Below are 23,708 nucleotides of genomic sequence, written 5' to 3'. Positions count from 1 at the left end.
TCAACAGTCAACACAAATGAAATTAAGAGGTATTGAACAAAATCAAGAGTTCAACCAGTAACTTGAACTACAATTATGGATACTTGATCCCTCATATCCAAACAAATCCTGACTTTTAAGTCCTTTCAAGTAAAAACAAACCAAAATAAAAGACTGACATTTCATCAAAACAGAAGAGCAAGCATTTTTCTTCTAAGAAAAAAGAAAAGAAAAACACATTAGCTAAGTTTGAACTTGTTTAATTGATTGCGTTAGCAGGGGAGGTCAATTATCATCAAAGAATTCTGTAGACAACCAACCACCCAAACCAGGTGGAGGTGGTACAGCCCAGTAATCAAACTGGGCCGTAGATGGGCCAGGCTCAAGGCCTGCACTGAAGTACACAGCCTCATCATCATCCATTTTGACATCAGGTTCAGGTGGTTCAGGTGAAGAGATGCTCATATCCGACAGGAATCTATCATCATCATCATCATCATCATGTTCTTTAGTTTGCTCAACCAACAGATCACTCTTTATCTCTCCTTCCTCTTCTTCAGAGCTAGAGGAATTATTGTAGTACAGTAGTTGATTGGCTAAAAAGTTCTTTTCTCCAGAGGGAGAGAGGTGGCCATTTTTGTTGGCTATTTCTGTATGTAGTGGGGCCCAGTCTCTGCGGCTCCACAGATACAGTGGAGGTGGCTTCAAGTTCCATTGTTCCATTTGGTTTTGTTTATCATCTACCGATCCTGGTAAGTAAAATGACTGCAAATGGAAACAAATATGCTTCTTGGTAATTGGCAATTTGGTAATATTTAATAATTAATATGAAACATTATCCTAATTCCTAAAATGGAATTGAAATTTGTTTATTTGTTTTGGATCAGAAAATAAATGTAAAGATTTATACCTTTCCAGACAGCAAGCAAGGATCATGCCAGATTAGGTCATATTCATGTTTTTTGTCCAATCTAACAATAAAAAAGAATAAACAATAATCATGCTGACAATGTGAGAGAGATGCAAATAGAGAATCTGCAGAGATTCAAAAGGCCAAATTCCAGCAATGTGAAAAGACTATAGTACCTTTTAGTTTCTTTTGGAACAATGAGGATAAGAATTTTTGGGTTGAATTTGAGGGCTTGATCGATGAACCTGTTGGCAAGTGCGGCTTTCACTCCAAACGGAGGGTTCAGTCCCATGATCTGAAAAAAACAAAACAATGAAAATTGACATGAACCTTTAGAGGCATTATATCATATGATGTTAATATGGAAAAGTTATTATTTTATTACCAATCGGTCCCCGTCAGGCAACTCATGAGGTTCTACCGTCATCCAGTCTCGTTTTTCAAAGTTAAAGTCATTCTATGAAACGAGAAATTAAAAGTTAGTGAGAAAACAACAGAAAGCAAGCAAAAGAATATTAAGAAATTTCTTGGTACCTTGGGTTGATGGAGATCAAAGTTTTTGAAGAAGCATTTCTTCCCAACAGATGACAGTTTGTCCCTCATCAAAATGCTGAAATCATTTGAACCACAGCAAAAATCGACCACCTAAAAACACAACATCTTATCAGATATTATTACAAGTAATCTAATTATCTAATATCAGTAAAACAGAGAACATCATTACCGTGTCACCATCTTGCACATACCAGTGAAGTTTATCAACAATCTGCATACACAGTGAATTTCTCAGCAAAACTAATACTACCTTTAGCCTTCAAAAGGGGCGAATTAATTTTTAATGGATTGATAGATTGCAAAAAGTAATGCCACGTGTGCAATTTTCAAAAACTTTTTTTCCTTCCTTCTAAAAGTAACTGATGAAAATCATGGACAAATTGAATTGAGTCTGTAAATAGGACTAGTACCTCCATAAGTTTATCAACTTTGGTGAAGTGCCTTCCAAAGGAAGTGTATCTACTCCCATGGATAAATGGTGCCAAGTACACACTTAGCTTGGTCTGTTAAAAGGATAGAAATAATTTGAAGTAAAGAAACAAAGTTGTGAAATTTTTCCAGAATTTTTATAATGCATGGTAGAAAGTGCAAATGAAGTATATATACCCTCCAGTCGCAAATTTTAGAGAGAGTATCAGGTGAACATATTGCTTTGGCTTCTTCAACAGTTCCATGATTTCGTAACTTAGCCCAAGCAGCTATAGCTCTCTGCATTTTACCCCAGAGATGAAATGTCAGAGGTAGAATTGCAAAGTTCTTGACCTAATTCAACTTTTTTTCATTTTATTTTTTCTTTGACAGCTAAACCCCGTTTAATTTAATTTCTTCACAATGTACTCTACAGTTAATGATGGGGTATAGTACCTCAACAGTCTCTTTTACTTCTCTTTCACTGATAGACTCGATGGTTTGTCTCTGAGAATTGTGATACATAGACGGTATCTTCAAGTTCGTTCTCACCTTCTCAATTGTCACGGATGATGACTCATTTTCCAGTAATGCACGCATACTTCAAACGTATCATTTTATAATACAAATAAGTATGTATTAGGGTCCATTAAATAAATAGAAAAACAACATAAGCATGGGCAAGTGTATTTAAAAACAATTTATCAAACTATCACATTTTACTTCCTTTCATTTTTGCAAGCTTAGGAAAAGTTCATAATTTATAATAGTTTGCCTATGCCTAGGTCCACCACTGAGTGCATGATTCTTCTTTAAGCAAATTACACAAATGGTGCTTAAAGTATCACACATTTCTTATTTTGGTCTTTAAGTTTCCAATTGTACCAAATTGGACCTACTATTAATATTCATTACAAAAAAGATGAAAATCTATGTAAAGTTATTGATTTAATAAAGAAAAACAGAGTATAATAGGCCTTCTTTTATAGGAGAAAAAATAATCCAAAATGACTAAATTGGCAAACAACTTTTACTTGTTTTGGGTTTTCTCACTGATCGGGGGAAAACAACTTCTGGGTAGTCTAGCTTCAGCAGCACTAGCACTTTCTAAGGCTCTCTGTTTCTCACCATATGATAACACCCTGGGCCCACCTGTCTGTGCAATTCTATGTTGGTTTTTCACAGGAGGTTGATGATTTGAATTGAAAACTTCCTTTTTTGGTCTCCATTTACAATTCACTGGAGGGAATTGTAAATGGTTTCTCATTGGTGTCCCAAGATCTTTCTCAATTTTATGTTTCCTGAACAAGTTACCAAGTATAAAGGATTACATAAGTGCATGGTAAACATAAGCCACTATAATTGTTTTTTCTTTTTCCTTTTCTTTTTGCTTTCTTTAGAATTCCTAATTCTATTTTTCTGTTAAAAGTTCACCAAGTTCTACATACATGCAGTATATGAGAATGCGATATGGCAGAAGGTCCTCCCATGCCCTTTGTAAATTGTCTCCGCCTTTATCTTCAAATAAAATGTCACTGCAGACATATAGTTCATATCACAAACCAAAAAATGTTCAATATACTTCAAAACTGGAAAAGGACTCTTATCATAATCCATTTGAATGTAATGAATGTTTATTATATCCGCATAATCCCAGCAACCATTGTATTAATTTGAAGGAGAGAAGAAATTAAAACCTGGGGAGGCATCGACGGTGGTATGAAATGGGGCACCTTCTACAGATGGCAAACTGTAAATCATAGTTTTTCTTATTCTCCAAGCCTCTACAAATATGACATAAATGCCTTGGGCACTCGAACCCACGTCCCTCTTTAATTTTCACCACTAATTTGCCCGCTTTCGTTTCATCCCTCGGGTAAAGTAATTTTGACACACAATGTGGGTGATAATGGAGCCCGCAATCTGACGATCCGCAGATAAACACCTGACATAAAAATAACCAACAATGAGTGAATTTAACAATTAAATGTTCTAGTGAAATTTTAAGTTTGACATGTTAATAACAAGATAAACTGGTTCACAATTATGCAAAATTAGAAAACATTAAATGATACCATTATAAATAGAACTAATTTCATCATTTAAAAGGAAGAACATTATTAGCAATCTGCCCATTTAAACAACCTAACATGGAATCTTATCCATATCGTTACCAATAAAATGTTAGATCTAAATCATTGAATTAGGAAATGCATACTCCTCTGGTTTTCCTTCATTGGAGAGACAAAGAAACATAAAAAGAACTTAATTAAACCAATTGGTACTTGTCAAAGACATGAACCAGCTTTTATAATACATACAATGCAAATCATTCATATTTGAAAGATATTGAACAGTGCACAATTTATTAAAAGGGTTGTAGTTGTACCTCCTGATCAGATATCGCAGATGAACCCAATATTCCACAAGCATAGCACTGATGCTTTTTATACAAACAATTGTCACACAAAAAAGAATTCATCTCCTGCAATTACAGCAACCAACTCAATTTTTTTATATAAACCAAATAAGCATAGGAAAAATAAGCAAAAAGGGGAGAAAGGAGTAGCTAATTAACAGTGTAGTATATAAATGAATACCTGAACTTGTGCTGGTGTAAAATTAAGAGTTTCACAGTATAAAGTTGGATCAGGGGTGGCATGAAATGATCGTAAGCAACTCCCTCTGCAACTGCAGTTACATGCAAAGTATGAATTTGTTGTTTTGTTACATATATATGTACATAGATGTTGGTAAAAGTAAAAAAAAGGGATAAGAATAAGAAGAATTACCTTAATATGTCACCACCATTGTCACAGATAGCACAAACCCAGTCATATTCACCCCAACCCCAACTACTCATTGCAAATGCACTTCACAAACAATAAATTTCACAATTTTATCAGCATAATTGCAAAACGCACTTCACAAGATAGTTCTTAAAAAGGATTCAACGAATTAACCACTCGATTTATCTTATCTGCTAGGAAGTAAGATTAAAACATCCATAAACGAACATTCTCGACAATAAATTTTGAATTTATTGTTTTGAAATTGCTACAAAAGGGAAATCCTACGATCTGAATGAAGATTATACGAAGAAATCAAGTACCTATGAAACGGGAACAAGTCGTCGATTTAAATTTTAAACAAAGATAGAAGACTAGAACATTTATTTGATCGGATTTGAACTGAAAATGCAAAATCCTATCTATCTATACCTTTGAAGAGTGAAGAAGATGGTCTCTCTACACTACAGACTACAGAGAGAGAGAGGGAGAGAGAGCGTAGAATAGATCGATGCCTTCTAGAATTGGAAGGTTATGCTTTTTCGTATGTTTTTTGTTTGTTTGCTGAACAAGTGAGGTGAGTAGAAGCGAGTGAACTGTCAACTTACAGAATTCGCATTCTCTCAGATATCTCATATTTTGCGTGGTTTTTGGAAAATCTCAACTGTTTACAGACGTTCTGCACGAATCTCAAAGCACAAATAATACTGGCCCCTACGCTATCCCCGAATAGACACCGGACACGTAGTCACACAAAATATGAGGTATCTCAGGGATTGCGCACTCAACAGAGCTCAACAGTTGACGTACCGAGAGTGCCAGTGACGTGTCCCTCTATAAACCGTCGATCAGATGATCACTGTACCTTCTTTCTGTCTATTCGTAATCTCGGTCGTCTGATTTCGTGCGGAAGAGGCAAACTAAGAAAATTTTGAATGATCCTGGTTTTGAAGTAATGCATTACAACAACAACAATGACTCTGGGCCCCACAGACTAAGAATTAATTTGGAATGCGAGTAATTATACGTGACAGGTTCATTCAATTGAGTTTCAGTAAAATACATGCTCTCCGAAGGCGGGAAAATAATGACCTGGCGAAGCTGCGTTAAGGTGCCATAGCCCGATTGATAGACGGGGTAAAGATTTTAACAGAATATTTTTGGCTTAATGCAGCGCACAGACTATAGAATCAAACAAGAGTTTCATATGGTTCTTGCGCTGCATGAAGGCAAAACTGCACTGCTAAAATCTTTACCCCATAGTCCATAGTTGGTTTTACTAAATAATGTTGACTTGGTCAAATCTTATTTCCTCATGTTGACTTGGTCAACACTGTTTTTCTTCTAATAAATAGGCTGACATGGTGTTTGTGGGGTAATGATTTTAACAGAGCAAATTTAGCTTCAAGCAGCGCACAAAGAATATACAGTGCTGTTTTGATTCTACAGTCTGTTCGCTGCATGAAGCTAAAACTACTCTGTTAAAATCTTCACCCGTGTTTGTGTGCTTAGTCGGATAAGGCCAAGCTTTTACTAAATCAGGTTTAGATTCTTGATTAAGCTAGTTTTATTCTCTATATAAAGCAATGTAAGATGTAATCACAAATATACAGAAATACAGTGAAATAGTTTCAAATCTTTCTTTCCCTAAGTTTTGACAATCTAAACAATATTTTTTTTAAATTCAAATACAATTAAAAATTTAAAAGCCAATTTTAAAATATATTAAACATATATTTACTCCCAAAATTAATTGAACAAAATTGTTAGTAAATTATACAACTGCGTAAATTAATGCAAATTCAAGGATTAAAGATGCAATTGTCATGTTTTTGCAAAAAAAAAAAAAAGTGCTTCAAAAACTCGATTTTTTTGCTAGTTTTTTTTTTTTTTGCGTTATTTTAAGTTGATATTATTCAGTTAATCTTGAAGGAAATTGTTTATATTTAATTTTAAGTATTGCACTTATTTTGTTCCCTGAAATCACACTGTTGCGCAAAAAAATAATTTATCCCGGGTAAATGCACTTATTTTGTTCTAAAGACGCGCTTAAGTCTCTTCAATTCTGAAAAAAAAATCTCCATATTAATATAAAAAAAATTTCTACCAAAAAAATTTATATTATAAACTAAAATTGATATGAAATTGCATATTTTTCGTCAGGGATAAAAGTTATTTCAATGAGTTACCCTCAATTAGAGGAATAAATTGTGACAATGTATTTAGTGCTTGAAAATAAGAATGAGAATATTAAGATAAAATCCAAGAATATGATGAGAAAAAAATATTTCTCAAATATATTATCTTGTTAAATTAAGATAAAATCCAAGAATATGATGATGAAACTATATTTTTCAAATATATTATCTAGCAAAATTAAGATAAAAGTTATTTTCGAGAAAAATATATTATCTCGTAAAATTAAAATTAAATCCAAAAATATGTTATATCATCTTGTAAAATTAAGATAAACTTCAAAACTATAATGAAGATATATACATACACCTATTGAAAATATGTGATTACTAAAACAATGAAAAATCATATTACAAGTTTAAATTTGATTAAGCATCCATTCTATAAATCCAATTTTAATTATGATTTGTTGTAGGAGACTAATGTCGGTAATTAGTGTTCAAATTTTATCGTAACTTTCTTTGATATATATCCACCATGAATAAATCGTAAATGCATTTTTCCAAGAGATTTAAGCATAATTTAATTAAAATTATTTTTAGAGAAAAAAATATAGTTTATTAGAATAATTAAAAAAAAATGCACAACTCTTTGCACTTGTGATTTATTTTGTTATGAATGATTGTATAATTATTCCAGCCTACTTTTCTTTCATTACAAAACTAGAACCTTTTCTTCTAAAAAAAATGTGTAACATATATATGAGTGACAAAATTTTGGTCATTTTCATTATAAGTAAGGGTTTTAAACATGGTAAATTTTAACAATCATGAAATAAGGTCAAAACATGTTAGGCATTGTAGGCCTAATACATTAAATGAATTTTTTTTAGCCATCCAATTTGAAATATGCATGGTAGGTACATGTTAGGCATAATAAAATTATTCAACCGATTTATGTATATATTTGCATATTTATCATTTAAACATTGCATAAAAAATCTGGATCAAAATAATTTAATTACCATATTTATGCATTTTGAAAATACATTCAATTCTAGTCACATCTTGTCTAAAGTATTTAATTCGCATAAAATTCTGATTTGAAGTGAGATTACAACGGAACACCTAGCTATTTGTTTACAAACATCAATGGTCAATAAGTCCTCAATTTAAGGAGTTGTATTCACCAGTTGTTTGGTATGGACTGTAATAAAAGTTCTACTTGAATGAAACGATGTGATGCTGATGCACTCATATATATCACGGGTGGAAGTATATATATATATGTTTTGAGAAAAGGGTGCTAATTAGAAATGAAAAGATTTAATTTCACTGGCAAGTCAACCATACCCCTTCGAATGTCCTGGCACTGGCAGAGAGGATTATCAATCAAGGAAGGAAGGATGTGGTTAATATTGTTTCAAAATATATAATTTGCATTAATTAATCTGAATTGATGCATGGCTGTTTTAGTTTAATTATATAATTAGTTTTTTATCATCACTTTTAATTTTTTTTTCCAGCTAATTTTAATATATAATGTAGGTGATATTTGTGCTGGCAAATGTAAAACTAGGCGGTAGGTAATTAAGCATAGGAAGATCAAGGAATTAACTCTAGCTTAATTATTGATGGAGCTGTGTGATATATATATGTGTGTGTGTGTGTGTGTGTGTGTGTGTGTGTGTGTTGGTCTTCCTTTTTTTTACTTTTAATTGTATCCTAGCTATATATGATGTAGCATGCACTACTTTTATTCAATACATATATATATATATCATTGGCAGCTGCTGCCAATATTTCAAAAAAAAAAGAAGAGAGTCTATCGTTTTCAGTTTACTTAATTTGTAAACATCCGAAAGTGGGAAATTACCTGAAATGGCCAGGCTCACATGCAACTGCAACTGCAACTGCAACTGAGGCCTATTTATTTTGTTATCTCTCACTTTCAATATTTTCTTTGACCCCTCTTATCTCTACCTGTCTGTGTAATAAATTATTACATGCTGCAGAATATTCCAAAGAAATTTGCAAAACTCTTGAAAGGATCCGTGAGAGAAATCGTTCAACTTGTGGAATGTGAAAGTGATAATGTCCAAATCTAACAATACATTCACATTTCAATCTACTTGGAATGACTTTGTAACCGCAAATGAAATAGAGAAAAATGATATGTTAGTATTTACATACAATGGTAACTCGCTTTTTAAAGTTGCAATCTTTGATCCGAGTGGATGCCAAAAATAGTGATGTCTTTTGATTTTACTGTTACTGTTGGATCAACGGTTTTTAAAGTGACTTAATAAATAGTAAACAAATTTCCAAAAAATGTAAAATTTGGTCTCCAAGCACATATATTAATATGGAGAACAAGATGAATAGTTTGGATCGGTCATTTAAACTTTGAATCCGGTGATTTATAGTCCAATGTACAAATATGCATGTGCATTGTAATGTATGGTAGCCTTACTTTCTCTCTCTATATATATGACAAAAATAAAATATTAATTCTTCTTATTTTCATATTAAGTACGAGTTTCTTATTAATTGCAAAAAAAAAGAAATTGTGTACTTTCTCAAATGTTTATTTTTAACGTGTAACATTTATGTTCTTGTATTGTATTTAAAATTGAATTATATGAATATAGTATTGGCTTTATATATTATGCTGACAAAGATCAGATATGAAATTGACATACTAGTGTGTGCCAATCAATATAAAAAAATAAAAAAAATGTTGTTCGAATGATTTATATAGTAAATTATAAAAAAAACTCCGGTGTACACTAATTTAAATTGGTAAATAATATAAATAGTATTATTTGGATTATTTATGTAATGAATTTATTAAGTTAAACTCTATGCACGTATACAGTAATTAACATTGCAGTAAGATAAGAGATAATAATTCAATATCAAACTCAATAATTTTAAAAATCAACGGTTGAATCGATTGACTCACCGGTCCAACCAGTAATCCGGTGGTGACCCGAAGGTTTACCAAATCAATGTCCAGTCCGGTTGTGTTAACATTGGTCCCAACTATAAATTAGTGGAAATTTCTCTTCTCCATTGGTATGGAATGAACTATGAGAGAGAATAAGACATGTGGGGCCCAGTTTGAGCATTGGCTGATGAAGAAGGAAACCAATCTGCTGAAGGACCCTCCTATCCTCCAATCCGAATCGTTCAAAATTGATCAAACGGCTTCAATTACATTTTTCTTTTATATCAATATAATATATTAAAACAAATTAAATTTAATTAAAGCCGTTTGATCTATCTTAAACGGTTCGGATTAGATAATAGCAGGGTTCTCTTTTCTCAAGAAAAGGAGCAGAGTTCATTCCGATGAAGAAAAGGGATAGAGATGGGGTCCAGTTTGAACATTCCCCCAAGGAGGTGTAGAGAGAGAGAGAATATATTGGATATATTGTAGGCCTAATACATTAAATGAATTTTTTTTTAGCCATCCAATTTGAAACATTGTAGGTATATTAGAAGAAAACCTGATTTTTTTTTAGCAAAATTTCAGCATTGGACATGTCATGTCATGTCACAAATCATTTTAATAAATTAGCTTCACAAATGTTATATTTATTTACTCAGAACCATGTCACATTGTCACTCTTCAATCTAAAATTATTTTTAGAAAGGAATAACTTATGATCAATCATTCTTAATAAATTACGACAATGATGTTGAAATAAAATTTAAATTGCAAATCAATTAAGCATCTAAAATATGCATAATATTGCTGTAAAAAAAATATTAGGAATCTTAAATTCTAAAGGAAAATTAATAATTTCAATCATCACCAATTGCATAATAATAATTGAATGATATATTTGCATATTTTAACCTAATATATTTTAATGTGTCAAAAACAGTTTTGGATGAGAACAATGTCCCTATATATAAATATCCTTTAATTTACACCCTCATATTATTTCCATGGTTGGTTTTAATATTTCAAACCCACAATGAGAGAAAAACGTTGAAGTTCACAGTAAAAAAAAAAAAAGACAGCAAAGGAGAAAAGTTTGTTTTCGAGTAACACTCCAAATGAACCTCAATGTTAACAACTTTTAAAAAAAATGAGAGACGGACCATTAAAATTTCATCTCACATGATGTACGGTGAAACAAACGCTAAATTGTATCACACTTATAATGTTAAATTTCATGTTTAAGATTTATTTTTAAAAGTTGTCAAGATTGTTAAAAAAAATAAATAAACAATAAGTGATTTTTCTCATATAAACAGTGTCCAAGTTTCTTCCTCCTTTGCTCTTCCCAAAATTTGACATGTGGCAACGAGATTTATAACAGGCAACAATTAATGTAGAGTTAGGCTACTATGACATTGGTGTTATTTGAAATTAAATAACACCAACTTTTAAACCCTTAGATCTGCCTTGAGATTCGTAATATCCGCTTTTACTGTTCAAGCACTTTATTTTGTACGAATCTCAAGGCAGATCTAAGGGTTTAAAAGTTGGTGTTATTTAATTTCAAATAACACCAATGTCATAGTAGCCTAGCCCATTAATGTATTGATGTTAATTCTGTGTTGTGATCAGTAGTAATTTATTTTGATAACTTTTTACTAATGTGTGTTGTTGGTTTGATAGTAATAGGAAAATATTTGTTTGCCATTTCACGTAATGAACTGAGGTAGGATGGTACCTGTTAGTGGCGGAGCTACATTAAATTAGGAGTAGGTAATTCTTTACCCCTGAAATTTGAAAACTGAATATAAATCTGTGTCCAATCAGAATATTATCCACTCCTGAAAAAAAAATTGCCTAAAACTAAACAAATCAAAGTCTGAATAATTCATGACAATCTGTAACACACTAGTCGCACTAGTAAATTTTTTGACCTAATCTTGACCGGTACCAATTGTTTGTTTTGGGAAAAGGGTGCTAAGACCCCTACCAATTAAAAAAAAAAATCACTTTAAAGATATTACTTTTAGCCTTCCTAACAAAAATGAAATTACATGACACTTCTATGAAAAAGGGGAAAAGAAATGGGAGAAAATATGCTTCTCAAATCTTGCCAATGAATTCAACATCAAATAGAAGCGTCGAATCTGGTGGGATTAGACAAGAACCTGAAAACACAAATGGAACAGAATAAAGAAAGACATGTTTACCTCAAGTTTAGCCTTTAAAGCATGCAAGTTTTTGCATCAAAAAACAAAAAAAATTGCATGCAAAATAAAGAGTTATCATCTGACATGAACATGACAAAGAATTATGCAAACAAAAAACATTTTATAGTCATATTTTAATTCAAATTTTCTTAAGGGTACGTTTGAATGAAACAAGGAATAGAGCAAAAATAGAACTAATTCCAAGTTTGAGAATAGTAGTTAACCCTATTTTTGATTGGATTAGTAGAATAGTGAGCTAATACATATAAGACAAACAAAGAATAGTGGATTAGTGCTATTCTTGCTCCAGGTTATTCATGTATAAAAAATAATAAAGAGGGGAGAAAGAATATACAGACCTCCTCTACATCCCGCTCCTCTAGCACCATAAGCAAGTTCAGGAGGTATCTTTAAAGTGCGCTTACCGCCTAAAAGAGCAAAATATAATATATTAACTATGTTGTATCAACTATTAAGTGAAGTTTACGAGTAGAACTAGGGTGTTCTTAAGTTCCCCAAGGTGTTTAGTGAGCTTAAACTCCAAAACCTATTAGATTGGCTTTAACAATAAATCCAAACTGTTGAAACCAATTTCCTTCATGAGTGATGAATTTACATGCAAAGTTTTTATAATTTTAAATTAATTTTGTATAAAGTCAAGTGGTAAAAAACAATTCAAAAAAGAAATGCACTAAAATTAATTTATAAACATTCTAATTTTAGCCGCTTAACTTTGTACTAAAATAATTTGAAAACTTAAAATCTTTACATGTAAATTCATCACTTGTGAAGTATATGGATTTCAACGACTTGGATTTGTCGTTTGAAACCGATATAATATATTTTGGAGTTGAGGTCACCAAACACTTTGGTGAGCTTAAGAACACCCTAGTTTTACTCGAAGTTTAGAATAAAATATAATTAATTTTGTACCAGAAAGCATAGGCGGGATACCATCACCCCCTACTATTCCTTGATCCCATCCTTTTATTACCTACAAGTTGCTCAAATTTCATACACAAAATTAAAAACATAAAACCATGCACCAAACTATAAACAATAACATTGGCAATTTATATAGCATTTTGATGTATTTGCAAATATCAGTCCACATTTCTAACATTTTCATGTACCATCCACTATTTGTTTGTAACATGAAATTAATCCTCAAATCTTTAAAATGAATTAAGTTCTATCAAGAAAAAAATCAAATTTGGTAAAAGAAAATGAAGTGGTGTTTGCTATTTATAACAAAGAAAAATAAATGGGAAAAAAATATTTGGTGCTTGCTATTCCTGTTTGGTGTCAGCTGCAAAGGTTCCTAACAAAATCTAATTGAGACTTAAAAAAAAAACCCAGTACCATTTGAAAGAATCTCAAAAGAAAATTAAAAACATAAACCACCACCAAACTAGAAACAATAACATTGACAATTTATATAGCATTTTGATATATTTGCAAAGATAGACCAGTTCACATTTCTAGCATTTTCATGTACCATGCATCCTGTTTGGTGTCAGCTGCAAATGTTCCTAACAAAATCTAATTAAGAATTAAAGATAATTAATGTAAAATTAGAGAAGATAAATGTTCCTAAAAAAAACCCAATAATATTTCAAAGAATGACAAAAGATAATTAGAGAAGATAAATGTTTATATATACCTCTCCAACTCCTACATGAAAAGTGAGGGGCTGTCCTCGGTTATAGCTGCTATCGAAAACCTTCCCATTTTCTAACCTCCCAACATAATGTGCCTAAATATATATATATATATATATATATATATATATATATTAATAAAGTATTAACAAAGCAAGAAGATGATAATTAATGTATATACATGATTCATCTAATAAATTAGGGCTCTTTTACAATTATAAAAGTTTGTTTGACCTATATGGTAAGGTTGGTAACAGTACACTACACATGTTTGTTTGTTACTAAAAGATCCCTATTGAAGGAGTGAAACATAGAATTGAAAATTTATGAGGGCGTAAATGTAAAAAGACCTTGATAAGCTGTCCCTTGGAAGCTGCGGCACCGGTGCCAACGACTTGGTCACAGAATCCAAGTCCAGAAGGGGTCACAGTAAACTCACACTCACTGACAGTGGACCCCGCGGCCGCAAGAGCAAGAGGTTGCAGTAGTAAATGAGGTAGAATAAGTGCCGAGAGTACAGCAGCTGAGGCATCTCTCCGACTGATTATTAGCTTGACATTGGTTTTTGGCTTTGGTTTTGGGTTTGGGTTTAGAAGAAGGGTTTTGATAGATTTGGGAACGAGGTGATGAAGATGAAGAGAGAGAGGAGAAAAGGTCACCATGGCTTGATTTGAATTGAATTGAATTGAAAGATTAGGTTGGTTTATTAACGGTCACACATCTTACATCTATCTATCTATCTATGTCTATCAGACAAAGGATTACGATAGTTGGTTCACTAAAAAAAAAAAAAAAAAAATTACAATAGTTGGCTTATGAAAGAAAGAGAATTATGTACAAATTCTTGGTCCATGTAGGACCACAGCCACTGCCACCTGGCCCCACCTCGTTATACCACGAATTAGAGCACGAATGGACGCGTCCATTCTAGCATTTAACAGAGAGAACACTCAGGAAAGGAAACAGATTCTACAAAAGTACAAAACTCTGCATTGCTCTGAAGCCTGACTATTCTGTGCTATGTAAATTAAGATTTGGTTTAGATAAATTATAGTTAGATTATTAACTATTAATCTTTATATATAGTATTCATTAATGTAAGAAAATCACACACACGAAAATGTAATAATACAAAACCATTTAATTTTTTTCAATTTTTTTTCCTCTTTTAATTGTGGTATCATATATATCATAGCCTATTCCTATTGGCTAACATTATTGATGATTCATGCCTTTTGTATTTTTTCTCTTATGTTTTTACTTACATCTCAATTTACATATATATTATATATAGCTTTACTAACTGTATCTCTTTCATCGATCATTTCCTCCAGCTGATCTATTGACTCATTCAATTTCTATCAAATTAAACCAAACTAATTTAATTTTCTTACATGAACGTCTCAATTAGTAAAGAGCATGATAACAATCCATGGTACTTCCATAGTTCCATTGTTATTGATGTCATCTTTAATTACAGCAACAAGTAATTAATCACCTCTAGTAAAATTATCTCACTTCTGGGTTGGTCAAGGTCACATAATTTATAGAACATGCTCCTACTCCTACTCCTTCTGTTACTCTTACATTGAAGTAAGCCGGCTGCTTAGGCTCCGGTAAAATGATAGTTTCGGTGGTAAGAAACACGATCACATCTGACATGATGGGTCGATCAACTGGATTTTCTTGCACACACAATAAAGCCACATGAATGCATCTCTTTGTCTGTCTTTGGGGCACTAGGGTTAATGTTGGACAAATTAGATCAAGGAAACTTCCATCTTTCCATCTAACCCATGCCTACAAAAGAGAAATTTTATTCCAGGGAAATGCAATTAATGAAGCAAGATCTTAACAGGAGTGTTAGTATATATATGTCAATATGTGAACTCCTTACATATCCAAGGAGGTTGCGGAAGTCATCTCTGTATTGGTGGAAATCCATATTTCTTTTGCCGCTTACAATCTCGAGCACCAGCACACCGAAGCTGAAAACATCTGATTTGCTTGAGAAAAGACCCTCTGATGCATACTCAGGAGCCATGTAACCGCTGATAAAAAAGAAGAAAAAAAAATATATATATATGATGACAATAAATCTTCAGAATATCTATATATTTCTTGTAATTAATAACTTTATATTATTTTCATAGACTGGTTTTTATGTTAAATTAGTGTGTTATTTGTTGGATTATGCTATTTGTTTAAGCACTAGTGTTCATATTGGACATATTTTATTTGACACAGTGTCATACTTACTATGTTCCTACCACCCTATTGGTATTTGCTTGGAGCTCTTTGGGACCGAATATTCTGGCTAATCCAAAATCAGATATCTTTGGATTCATTTCAGAATCTAAGAGAATGTTGCTCGCTTTCAAATCTCTATGAACAACTCTTAGCCTCGAGTGTTTGTGGAGATATAGTAGTCCTTGAGCAATGCCTTCAATTATCTCAAAACGCTTTTCCCAATTTAGAAATGCTCCTCTTTTTTTATCTGTGATTTTATACAACACACATAGTAATTAATATAGGAAATGAGGGTTGGATTATATATGCTTGCTATATACATTTCAACAATTCAAGATTACTAAAGGCCTTGCAAAATAGGTTTCTAGAGACATACCAGAAATGAAATAGTCTAAGCTCTTGCTTGGCATAAACTCATAAATCAATATTTTCTCCTCTCTTTCGATGCACCACCCGACCAGCCGGACTAAGTTTCTGTGTTGCAACTTTGCAATAAGTTGGATTTCATTTTTAAACTCAACTAGACCTTGACCCGAATATGTAGAAAGCCTCTTGACAGCTATCTCAAGTCCATCTTGTAGCACCCCCTAGAAGAAAAACTTCAAAACTTCAAATCATAAAATCTAATTCTTCTTAATTTTAAGTTCATCATAAAGTATTTTCATGCATTTCTCTTATTAATTTGTTGGTTCTTTTAAAGGAAATATGAAGAACCTTATAGACGGGTCCAAATCCACCTTCGCCAAGTTTATTGTCCAATGAGAAGTTACCTGTCGCATTAGCTATTTGGTTGAAATTGAAAAGGGGAAACTCTGCACTTCGTTCTCTGCTCCATGGATCCAGTGTCGTTTCCTTGTTAGTTACGAGCACTTTTTCTTCTTGAGAAACCTCGGTTTCTAAATCATCAATGAAGGTATAAAGTGTTAGCTAAATTTTCATACAAATGAACATGTTGACAAGTACTGTTTGATTATATAAAGAGATAAACGGCTAAACCTGCACATCTCAGTTTTCTGATCAACAAAAAGGCGATGAAGAAGACAATAATAAGCAATATCACAGATTCACTGATGATGGTAGTGAGCTGCCAGCTCTTTCCTCCTGAAGAAATTTTTGAGGTTGAAATTATCAACACGTATCAACAGTGCAATTTTGCATAATTGAGAGCTGAAGAAAAAGATTCAACATTTGTAAGAAGTAAGAACCGATGGATCGATAACCACATTCAATGAGTTGTAATTGGTGGCAAATGGATATGACCAAGTCTGATTCAGGTTCTGCAATCTGCATTACAGTACCTCTTCTAAGTTCTACCAAGTGCTTTGGTTAAATAGCACTAGGTCAGATACTGGTAGTGCTTAGAAAAAAAGAACAGGTGAGGACCAGATCAGATAGGGTCAATTAAGTTTGCTTATATGTAATCATGCACATTGTGCTGATTATATCTGAGCCATCTGATCCCATCTCAGGTGAGGACCAGGCCTGGAACCAATGTTTCCGTCCCTTTAATTTCTACAATTTGCACGCCAATGGCTACACCATTTTGAAAATTAAAGGGACCGTTCTATTGGTCCAGCGGGGATTTATAGGGACCAAATTTTGAATGACATGATTCCGTGCAATTTATGAAAACTATAGGGACTGAACCACTAATTAGGTCCTCAAAAATATTCTAATGGTATCAAACCAATGGTTCGGTCCCTTTCATGAGATTGAAAAATAAAACTAATTTTTCTGTTTTTTTGACAATTAATTTTTATATTTCTAAGATAATTTTTTTTTAACCTTGTATACTATTTATCGGACTATATTATTTTGAGAATTTTAAATTAACAGCTGAAGCTATTTACTCTGAAGTCTGCATCCTTATACCTTGGTTTTATTTTTTTGAAAAATGAAAGAGAAAAGAGAACATGTAAGGTGTTGAATTAATAATCACCTTTACTGGTGCTAGATGGAGAATTCATCGGAGGTGGAGGCTGAGTTGGCTGGTCACCAATCGGTATTACTGATGCCCCTGAGATTGAACCTATTTGTAGATTTGGCTTTCCACCAAAGAAGGGGAATTTCTCATACCTTAGGTTGCATCTAACTGCTAAAATCCTTCCACCTTTCCGACCGTTAAACCGCTTTGGCATCTGATCAAGAAGGTCTTGTAAACAAGCATGGCATGTATTATTTGGAAAATCAGGTGTGCACTGCGACAAGCCATAGATCATTGGCAAGGATGATGTTATGTATATTACTCCAGTCGCAAAACCCTTTTCCGAGTTATAAGCTGCCTGATTCGAGACACTACTAAGTAACGTATTCACCTCATTGTCGAAGTACTTTTTTTTAGCATTATTCGAGCTACTAACTCTACTGTCTGTCACGTTTTGGAGGTTCCAGCTATAGACTTGCTGTGAATTGTCAGTTGAGTTGAGGAACTGCTGGTTGGAGTAACTCAGGAGGCAAAAGTCATAGTATACAGTTGCTTCATTTGAGGATGGACATTGATTAGATAAATCATTGAAGCTTTGGTTAAGGCAGTCACGGCAAATAGAAGAATCGACATCGCCACGACAGAGGACAAGACCAGAGATCTGGTCTGGTGCTGTGCCAATTGTATTTTCATAGAAACCCTGTTTTGCAACTGCTTCTGTGGAGAGAGAGGAGAAGAGTTTGTCGAGGTTGAAACTGTATGTGCTATTTCCGGCATAGTTGCTGGTGGAACCGCAAACTTTGTAGAGTACGTCGTATGCAGATGATAGATGTAAGCAGATCAGATTTGTGATCAGGAAGAGAGAAAAAAAGCAGGGAGGAATGTTCTTCATTGCTCTGTTTTTGGTCAAGGAACTAAATGATGATGCACTTTAGGAGCAAAAAAGCAGGGAGGTTTTAATACCACAATTTTTTTATCCTACAAAAACATCTCAGCTTTCTGTTTTTATTTAAATCGTTGAAACAATTAACATTGTTTATTTTATCTTATGCACTTGATTTGATTTCCTACTGCATATTAATTACCTTGTATCTCTATCTTTTTATTGGTGTGTTCATAACCTTGTTTATATGGTGATTGTAGGGGTGGCAACGAACCGAACCGAACCGAACTTACCTTAGGTTTGAGTTTGGTTTGAATTAATTTCGAACCGAACCTGGTTTGATTCGTTTCGAACCGAACCCATTTCGAATCGAATTAATTGCGAACTACACATTTTTCGAATCGAACCCGAATTGAATCACGAAATAATTTTTTTTTAGCAGTCCTAGTTATACCGGTAGTTTATACATTAATTTTTTCTCACAGGACAATTCACATGACTTCCTTTTACCGGTATAAACTATGAAATAAGTGTTTTTAAGTTAAAAAATTATTCATGAAAAAATACATTAGAGACGGCTTTTCTGGTATAAACTATGAAAGACGACCGAAGAGAGAGAAGAGACAGTCATCTAGGCCGGAGAGAGGAGTGACAGCCAGTTGCTGAGAGCGTCGGCTAGATTTTAGAGCTAGAGGGAGAGTGAGTTAGGGAGAGGTGGAGAGAGAACTAGATTATTGAGATTTGAGAGCGAGGGAGTGTCGGCTAAGTTAAATTATGACTCTCTATCTTAGATTTTAATTTCATCAGGTAAATGGACAGCCAATGTTATTATGAGATTCGAACCATAAAAATGATCGAATCCATTTCGATCGAACCAGGCTAGGTTTGAACTAATTCCGAACCGAACCTGGTTTGGTTCGTTTCAATTCGAACCCATTTCAAATCGAATTAAACTCGAATCAAACCCGAATCGAATCACGAACCTCGAATTTTTTTGCCAGCCCTAGATGATTGACACGAGAAATTTTTATTAGTAGAAAATATTAAAAAATAAGAGAGAGAAACAGAAAGAGTGTATTGGTTTAATCATGCATGGAAAGATTGATAAATTTTGTACCGATCTGACCATCTCTTTCTTTTTCTATTCAAATAATAACAAAAGAGTGGGTCCACCTCTTACCATCTGACAAAATTTAAGACTTGACTCAGCTTTTTTATTAGTCAAGTAGTGTGGGTCCCACTCATTGCATAAAAACACTAGAAGGGAAAAAAGAAAAAAAAAAGAGTTTGGATCAGTAAATTTCTCACTGATCCAAACTTTGATATATTTTAGATCGGTACAAATTCTATCGATCTTCTACTGATAAAAATTTAACAACACTTTTTTTATTTCTCTCTTATTTTTTATTGTTTTTTACTGATAAAAAATTCTCTCGGTCCGACAACAGAGATTTAAAAAGACATTAACTAGTTCAACGAAATATCACTCAAGATGAGCAAAAGCTCAACTCAACTGTGAATAAGAGAAACTATAAATCAACATAAAGATAAAATTTGTATTAATTCAATTGCTTCCGTACAAAATGAGCTTGAGCTCTTATATAGCCATATTTCTTCCTCTAGAAGTTACCTAACAATTAATACTACTTTAACTACTAACAATTAATACTACTTCAACTGTTTTTTACTCTTCCAAAATACTCTAAATCTAGAGATCCATAAAACAGAGCTTGACTCATCTGGATACATACATTCTTTTGATCATAATTAAACAACATTAAAAAATCACAACCAACTAATTAATAACACACAACTCAAAATTGACCACTTTTTTGGGATTTCTTTTATAAACAATAATTTTAAAAAAGAAATTTATGAAATTAGGGGTGTCAACGGGTGCGGTAAGAATCAGGTGGAAACATTTTCATACCCATACCCCTTACAAATTGTTCTTACATATATCATATCCTTACCCGCTACAAATTATCTTGTATGTATTTTACCCTTACCCGTTATAGTTATCGAATAACAAAACAGTAAATAACAAGTAATACTAATATAATAATTATTTTAAAGTTAGATATATACCCATCATAATTTCATCAATTAGATATTTACCCATCATAACTTTAAAATTAATTATATACCCATTCAAACTCACACATTTTATTTATATCCCCATTTAGTGATTTAATGAATTAAAAACACTAACTAATACTAATAAAAAAAAAAAGTCAAATGACATTTTTGTCCCTATCTTCAAAATATGTGTTGCGCTCAACCTCGTTTAATTCCTTGGCTGATCACTAATCCTCCTCTAGCTCCACCTATATGTATCTTAAGAAGGAATTTTGCTAGTCGAGCAGATCAGCAGAAACCTCAAATTAAGTACCCTTCGTCTTCGTGGAATATATGTGTGGATTGATGGAAAGCAAAGCAGGATATTTAGTGTGGATTGAAGATTGATGGAAAGCAAATCCTCCAGTCTCCACTCAGTGACTCAGGTTGTGACTTGTGAGGTCAGTGTCAAACTACTACAATACAACATCTACCGAGAAAAACAGAGGAGAAACAACAAAGTAGCCTTGCATGATATATATATCACATCTCCCCTCGACAGAAAAATAATAATAATAATAATAATAATAAGGCAAAAGGGTTTGAAATCTAGCTAATGAAATCTAACAACACGTCAACACCTACCTATGCAGCTGAATTTTGCAGGGGTATATATGCAAAAAACAGCAGTTGTTGCTAGTTTGGAAGGAATTTTCCATCAATCTAGAGATCGATACTCACGACCAGACGCTGGTGATTTGGAATTTTTTTATAAACCATAATTAATTAAATTAATTTTAGCAAAGCAGCATGATTATTATTATTTTTTTTTACAAAAAGCACAAGGACCGAATAGGAGATTCGGTCTCCACATTTTACTTTTTGCAGAGACTGAATTCCCAATTCGGTCTCTAAGTATTTTCCATTTTTCGTGCGGCCAACCGTGTAGAAAGATATTTTTCTTGGGACCGAATTAGGAATTCGGTCTCCCATGTTTTTTATTATTTTTATTTTTTATAAACCATAATTAATAAAAAAAAAATTTGTTTAGTGTAATTTAAGTTTTTGTAGTGTAATTAATCATTATATAATTTTTTAGTTTACATGCAAAGTAATTTACCGACATTTTTATTAATATCTAACTCAATGTAGAGCATTCAAAAAGTTATTACACTAGCATGTAGAGCATTCAAAAATACATAGAATTGATACAAATTTCAATTTATTTGGATTTTTCTACAATTAGTTATGAATTTTCAAAATTTAGCTTTTGAAAAACTTTAAACAGCCATAATGTTGGCTAAGAAAGTCGGATTTGCGCGTATGACCACTTTTCGGAAAGGAGAGACGAGATGGATCCGAATTTTGCTAAGGTTGGAAACCCTCGAGCATCCGAAGCATCAGAATTTCAAAAAAACATCATTTAGTGCCTCAAAATTTTGGTTTAAATTTTCTATCAACGGTAGACATACAACGACCAGTATTTTGTTTAGTATGATTTAGGTTTTTGTAGTGTAATTATTAATTGTATAATTTTTTAGTTTGCATGCAGAGTAATTTAGCTTTTTGCATGTAGTATAAATTAATTGTTGAATGGTTTAATTTTTGAGTGAAATTTAAGTTTATGTAGTGTAATTATTAATTGTATAATTTTTTAGTTTATATGTAGAGTTATTTAGCCTTTTGCATGTAGTATAAATCAATTGTTGAATGATTTAATTTTTTTAGTGTAATTTAGATTTTTGTAGTGTAATTGTAGAATAATGTAGAGTAATAGAATGAATGTTAATATTTAATTGGGTTTGCATGTTAATATTTAATTGGATTTGCATGTTAATATTTTTTTGGAGGGGGAGAAAAAGGGTATTTAAAAAAAAAAGAATGGAGACCAAATAGGCTACTCGGTCTAGCCTATTTGGGATTTTTTGTGACCGCTGCGGCGAAAAAGTTGAAAATAGATGGAAACCGAATTCCCTATTCGGTCTCTCCAAAAAGTAAAATGTGGAGACTGAATTGGAGATTCGGTTCTTGTGATTTTTGTAAAAAAAATAAAATAAAATAATCATGTTGTTTTGCTAAAATTAATTTTATTAATTATGATTTATAAAAAAAATTCGGTGATTTGTCTTTGTAGAATGTTCTTACTAATTACATCTCCACATCAGCAGCTGTTGCTAGTATGGAAGGAAGTCACTAGTTATGACCTCTAGTTTGTTTTTATTATTTTTACATTGAAAACACCCGTAGGCAACAAAATTCATTACATACCATCACATTCGAATAAAGGAAAAGTATACCCCAAATAGCATATTTCCTCCCTAGCTTCTGCGTAATTTAGCTAAGTCGTCTCTCTCTCAACTAGATGTCATATAGTGCGTGACGGGAGAGGGGGTTTCCGATGGGCATTAGACCAAATCTTGTTTGATAGGCTGTTGGAACCGTCGGATCTACTTTAGGATTCATGTGTACGGATTTTAAAACAGATGCGAAATTGCGGGCGCGAATCCTAAAACAGATCCGACGATTCCAACAGTCCATCAAATAGGATTTAGTCCGATGCCCATCGGACACCTTACCCGTGCGTGACTCCTTCCCAACTAGCGTTTGGATATGTGATTTGGAAATTTATTTGGGATATAAAGGCTTATGAAATTCAATTTCAAGTTTTTAAGTTGGAGATCAAATTAGAAATTGATGATTTAGTTACGAAATAAATGATACTTGATCTTGATCTTGATCTAAATAAATATAATTCTCTATTATGATACTTTCATATTGCGTCTTTATTGTATAGAAGTTCAATTTTTTATAACCCAAGTACCAAAATAAAATTAAAATATTCTAAATTTCTTATCTGTATGTATAGAAAATAATCATAAATTACATTTCATGATTTTATTTTCATGCATGCTCAATAACTAAAATTATTAGGTATTTAGAAAATAGACATGATAAAGATATAAAAAATAAAAAATTGAACTCTCCATTGAATA

The 23,708-nt window shown here is 32.6% G+C and overlaps 3 protein-coding genes across 5 annotated transcripts; all 3 read right to left on the bottom strand.

The window, feature by feature from the left end:
* Positions 1–49: 49 nt before the first annotated feature.
* On the bottom strand, positions 50–4,765 carry ELP1 (EDM2-like protein1). Of its 3 annotated transcripts, XM_078305959.1 has the most exons (15): positions 4,645–4,765; positions 4,453–4,543; positions 4,242–4,337; positions 3,550–3,797; positions 3,301–3,387; positions 2,887–3,153; positions 2,309–2,453; positions 2,051–2,152; positions 1,855–1,947; positions 1,614–1,655; positions 1,424–1,534; positions 1,275–1,346; positions 1,066–1,184; positions 890–950; positions 50–744 (listed from the first exon to the last, which is right to left on the bottom strand). In XM_078305959.1, exons 1-15 carry the CDS (start codon positions 4,713–4,715, stop codon positions 265–267), a joined length of 2,085 nt encoding a protein of 694 aa, XP_078162085.1. In that variant the 5' UTR covers positions 4,716–4,765; the 3' UTR covers positions 50–264. The 3 variants fall into 3 exon arrangements, with proteins under 3 accessions (XP_078162085.1, XP_078162087.1, XP_078162088.1); XM_078305961.1 differs by lacking the exon at positions 1,614–1,655; XM_078305962.1 differs by lacking the exon at positions 4,242–4,337 and having other exon boundaries at positions 4,645–4,722.
* A 6,817-nt stretch (positions 4,766–11,582) lies between these two features.
* LOC144557632 (peptidyl-prolyl cis-trans isomerase FKBP13, chloroplastic-like) lies at positions 11,583–14,303 on the bottom strand. The gene is made up of 5 exons (XM_078306231.1): positions 13,951–14,303; positions 13,603–13,695; positions 12,873–12,933; positions 12,299–12,367; positions 11,583–11,897 (listed from the first exon to the last, which is right to left on the bottom strand). Exons 1-5 carry the CDS (start codon positions 14,260–14,262, stop codon positions 11,833–11,835), a joined length of 600 nt encoding a protein of 199 aa, XP_078162357.1. The 5' UTR covers positions 14,263–14,303; the 3' UTR covers positions 11,583–11,832.
* A 663-nt stretch (positions 14,304–14,966) lies between these two features.
* Positions 14,967–18,695, bottom strand: LOC144556794 (cysteine-rich receptor-like protein kinase 15). The gene is made up of 7 exons (XM_078305239.1): positions 17,790–18,695; positions 16,847–16,951; positions 16,565–16,746; positions 16,227–16,437; positions 15,860–16,097; positions 15,498–15,651; positions 14,967–15,400 (listed from the first exon to the last, which is right to left on the bottom strand). The coding sequence occupies exons 1-7, from the start codon at positions 18,664–18,666 to the stop codon at positions 15,110–15,112; spliced, it is 2,058 nt and encodes a 685-aa protein (XP_078161365.1). The 5' UTR covers positions 18,667–18,695; the 3' UTR covers positions 14,967–15,109.
* Between the last annotated feature and the right edge of the window lie 5,013 nt (positions 18,696–23,708).

This window comes from Carex rostrata, chromosome 7 (genome assembly GCF_964058835.1).
Source record: "Carex rostrata chromosome 7, lpCarRost1.2, whole genome shotgun sequence".
Classification (NCBI taxonomy): domain Eukaryota; kingdom Viridiplantae; phylum Streptophyta; class Magnoliopsida; order Poales; family Cyperaceae; genus Carex; species Carex rostrata.
This window is presented reverse-complemented; position numbering and strand designations above follow the sequence as displayed.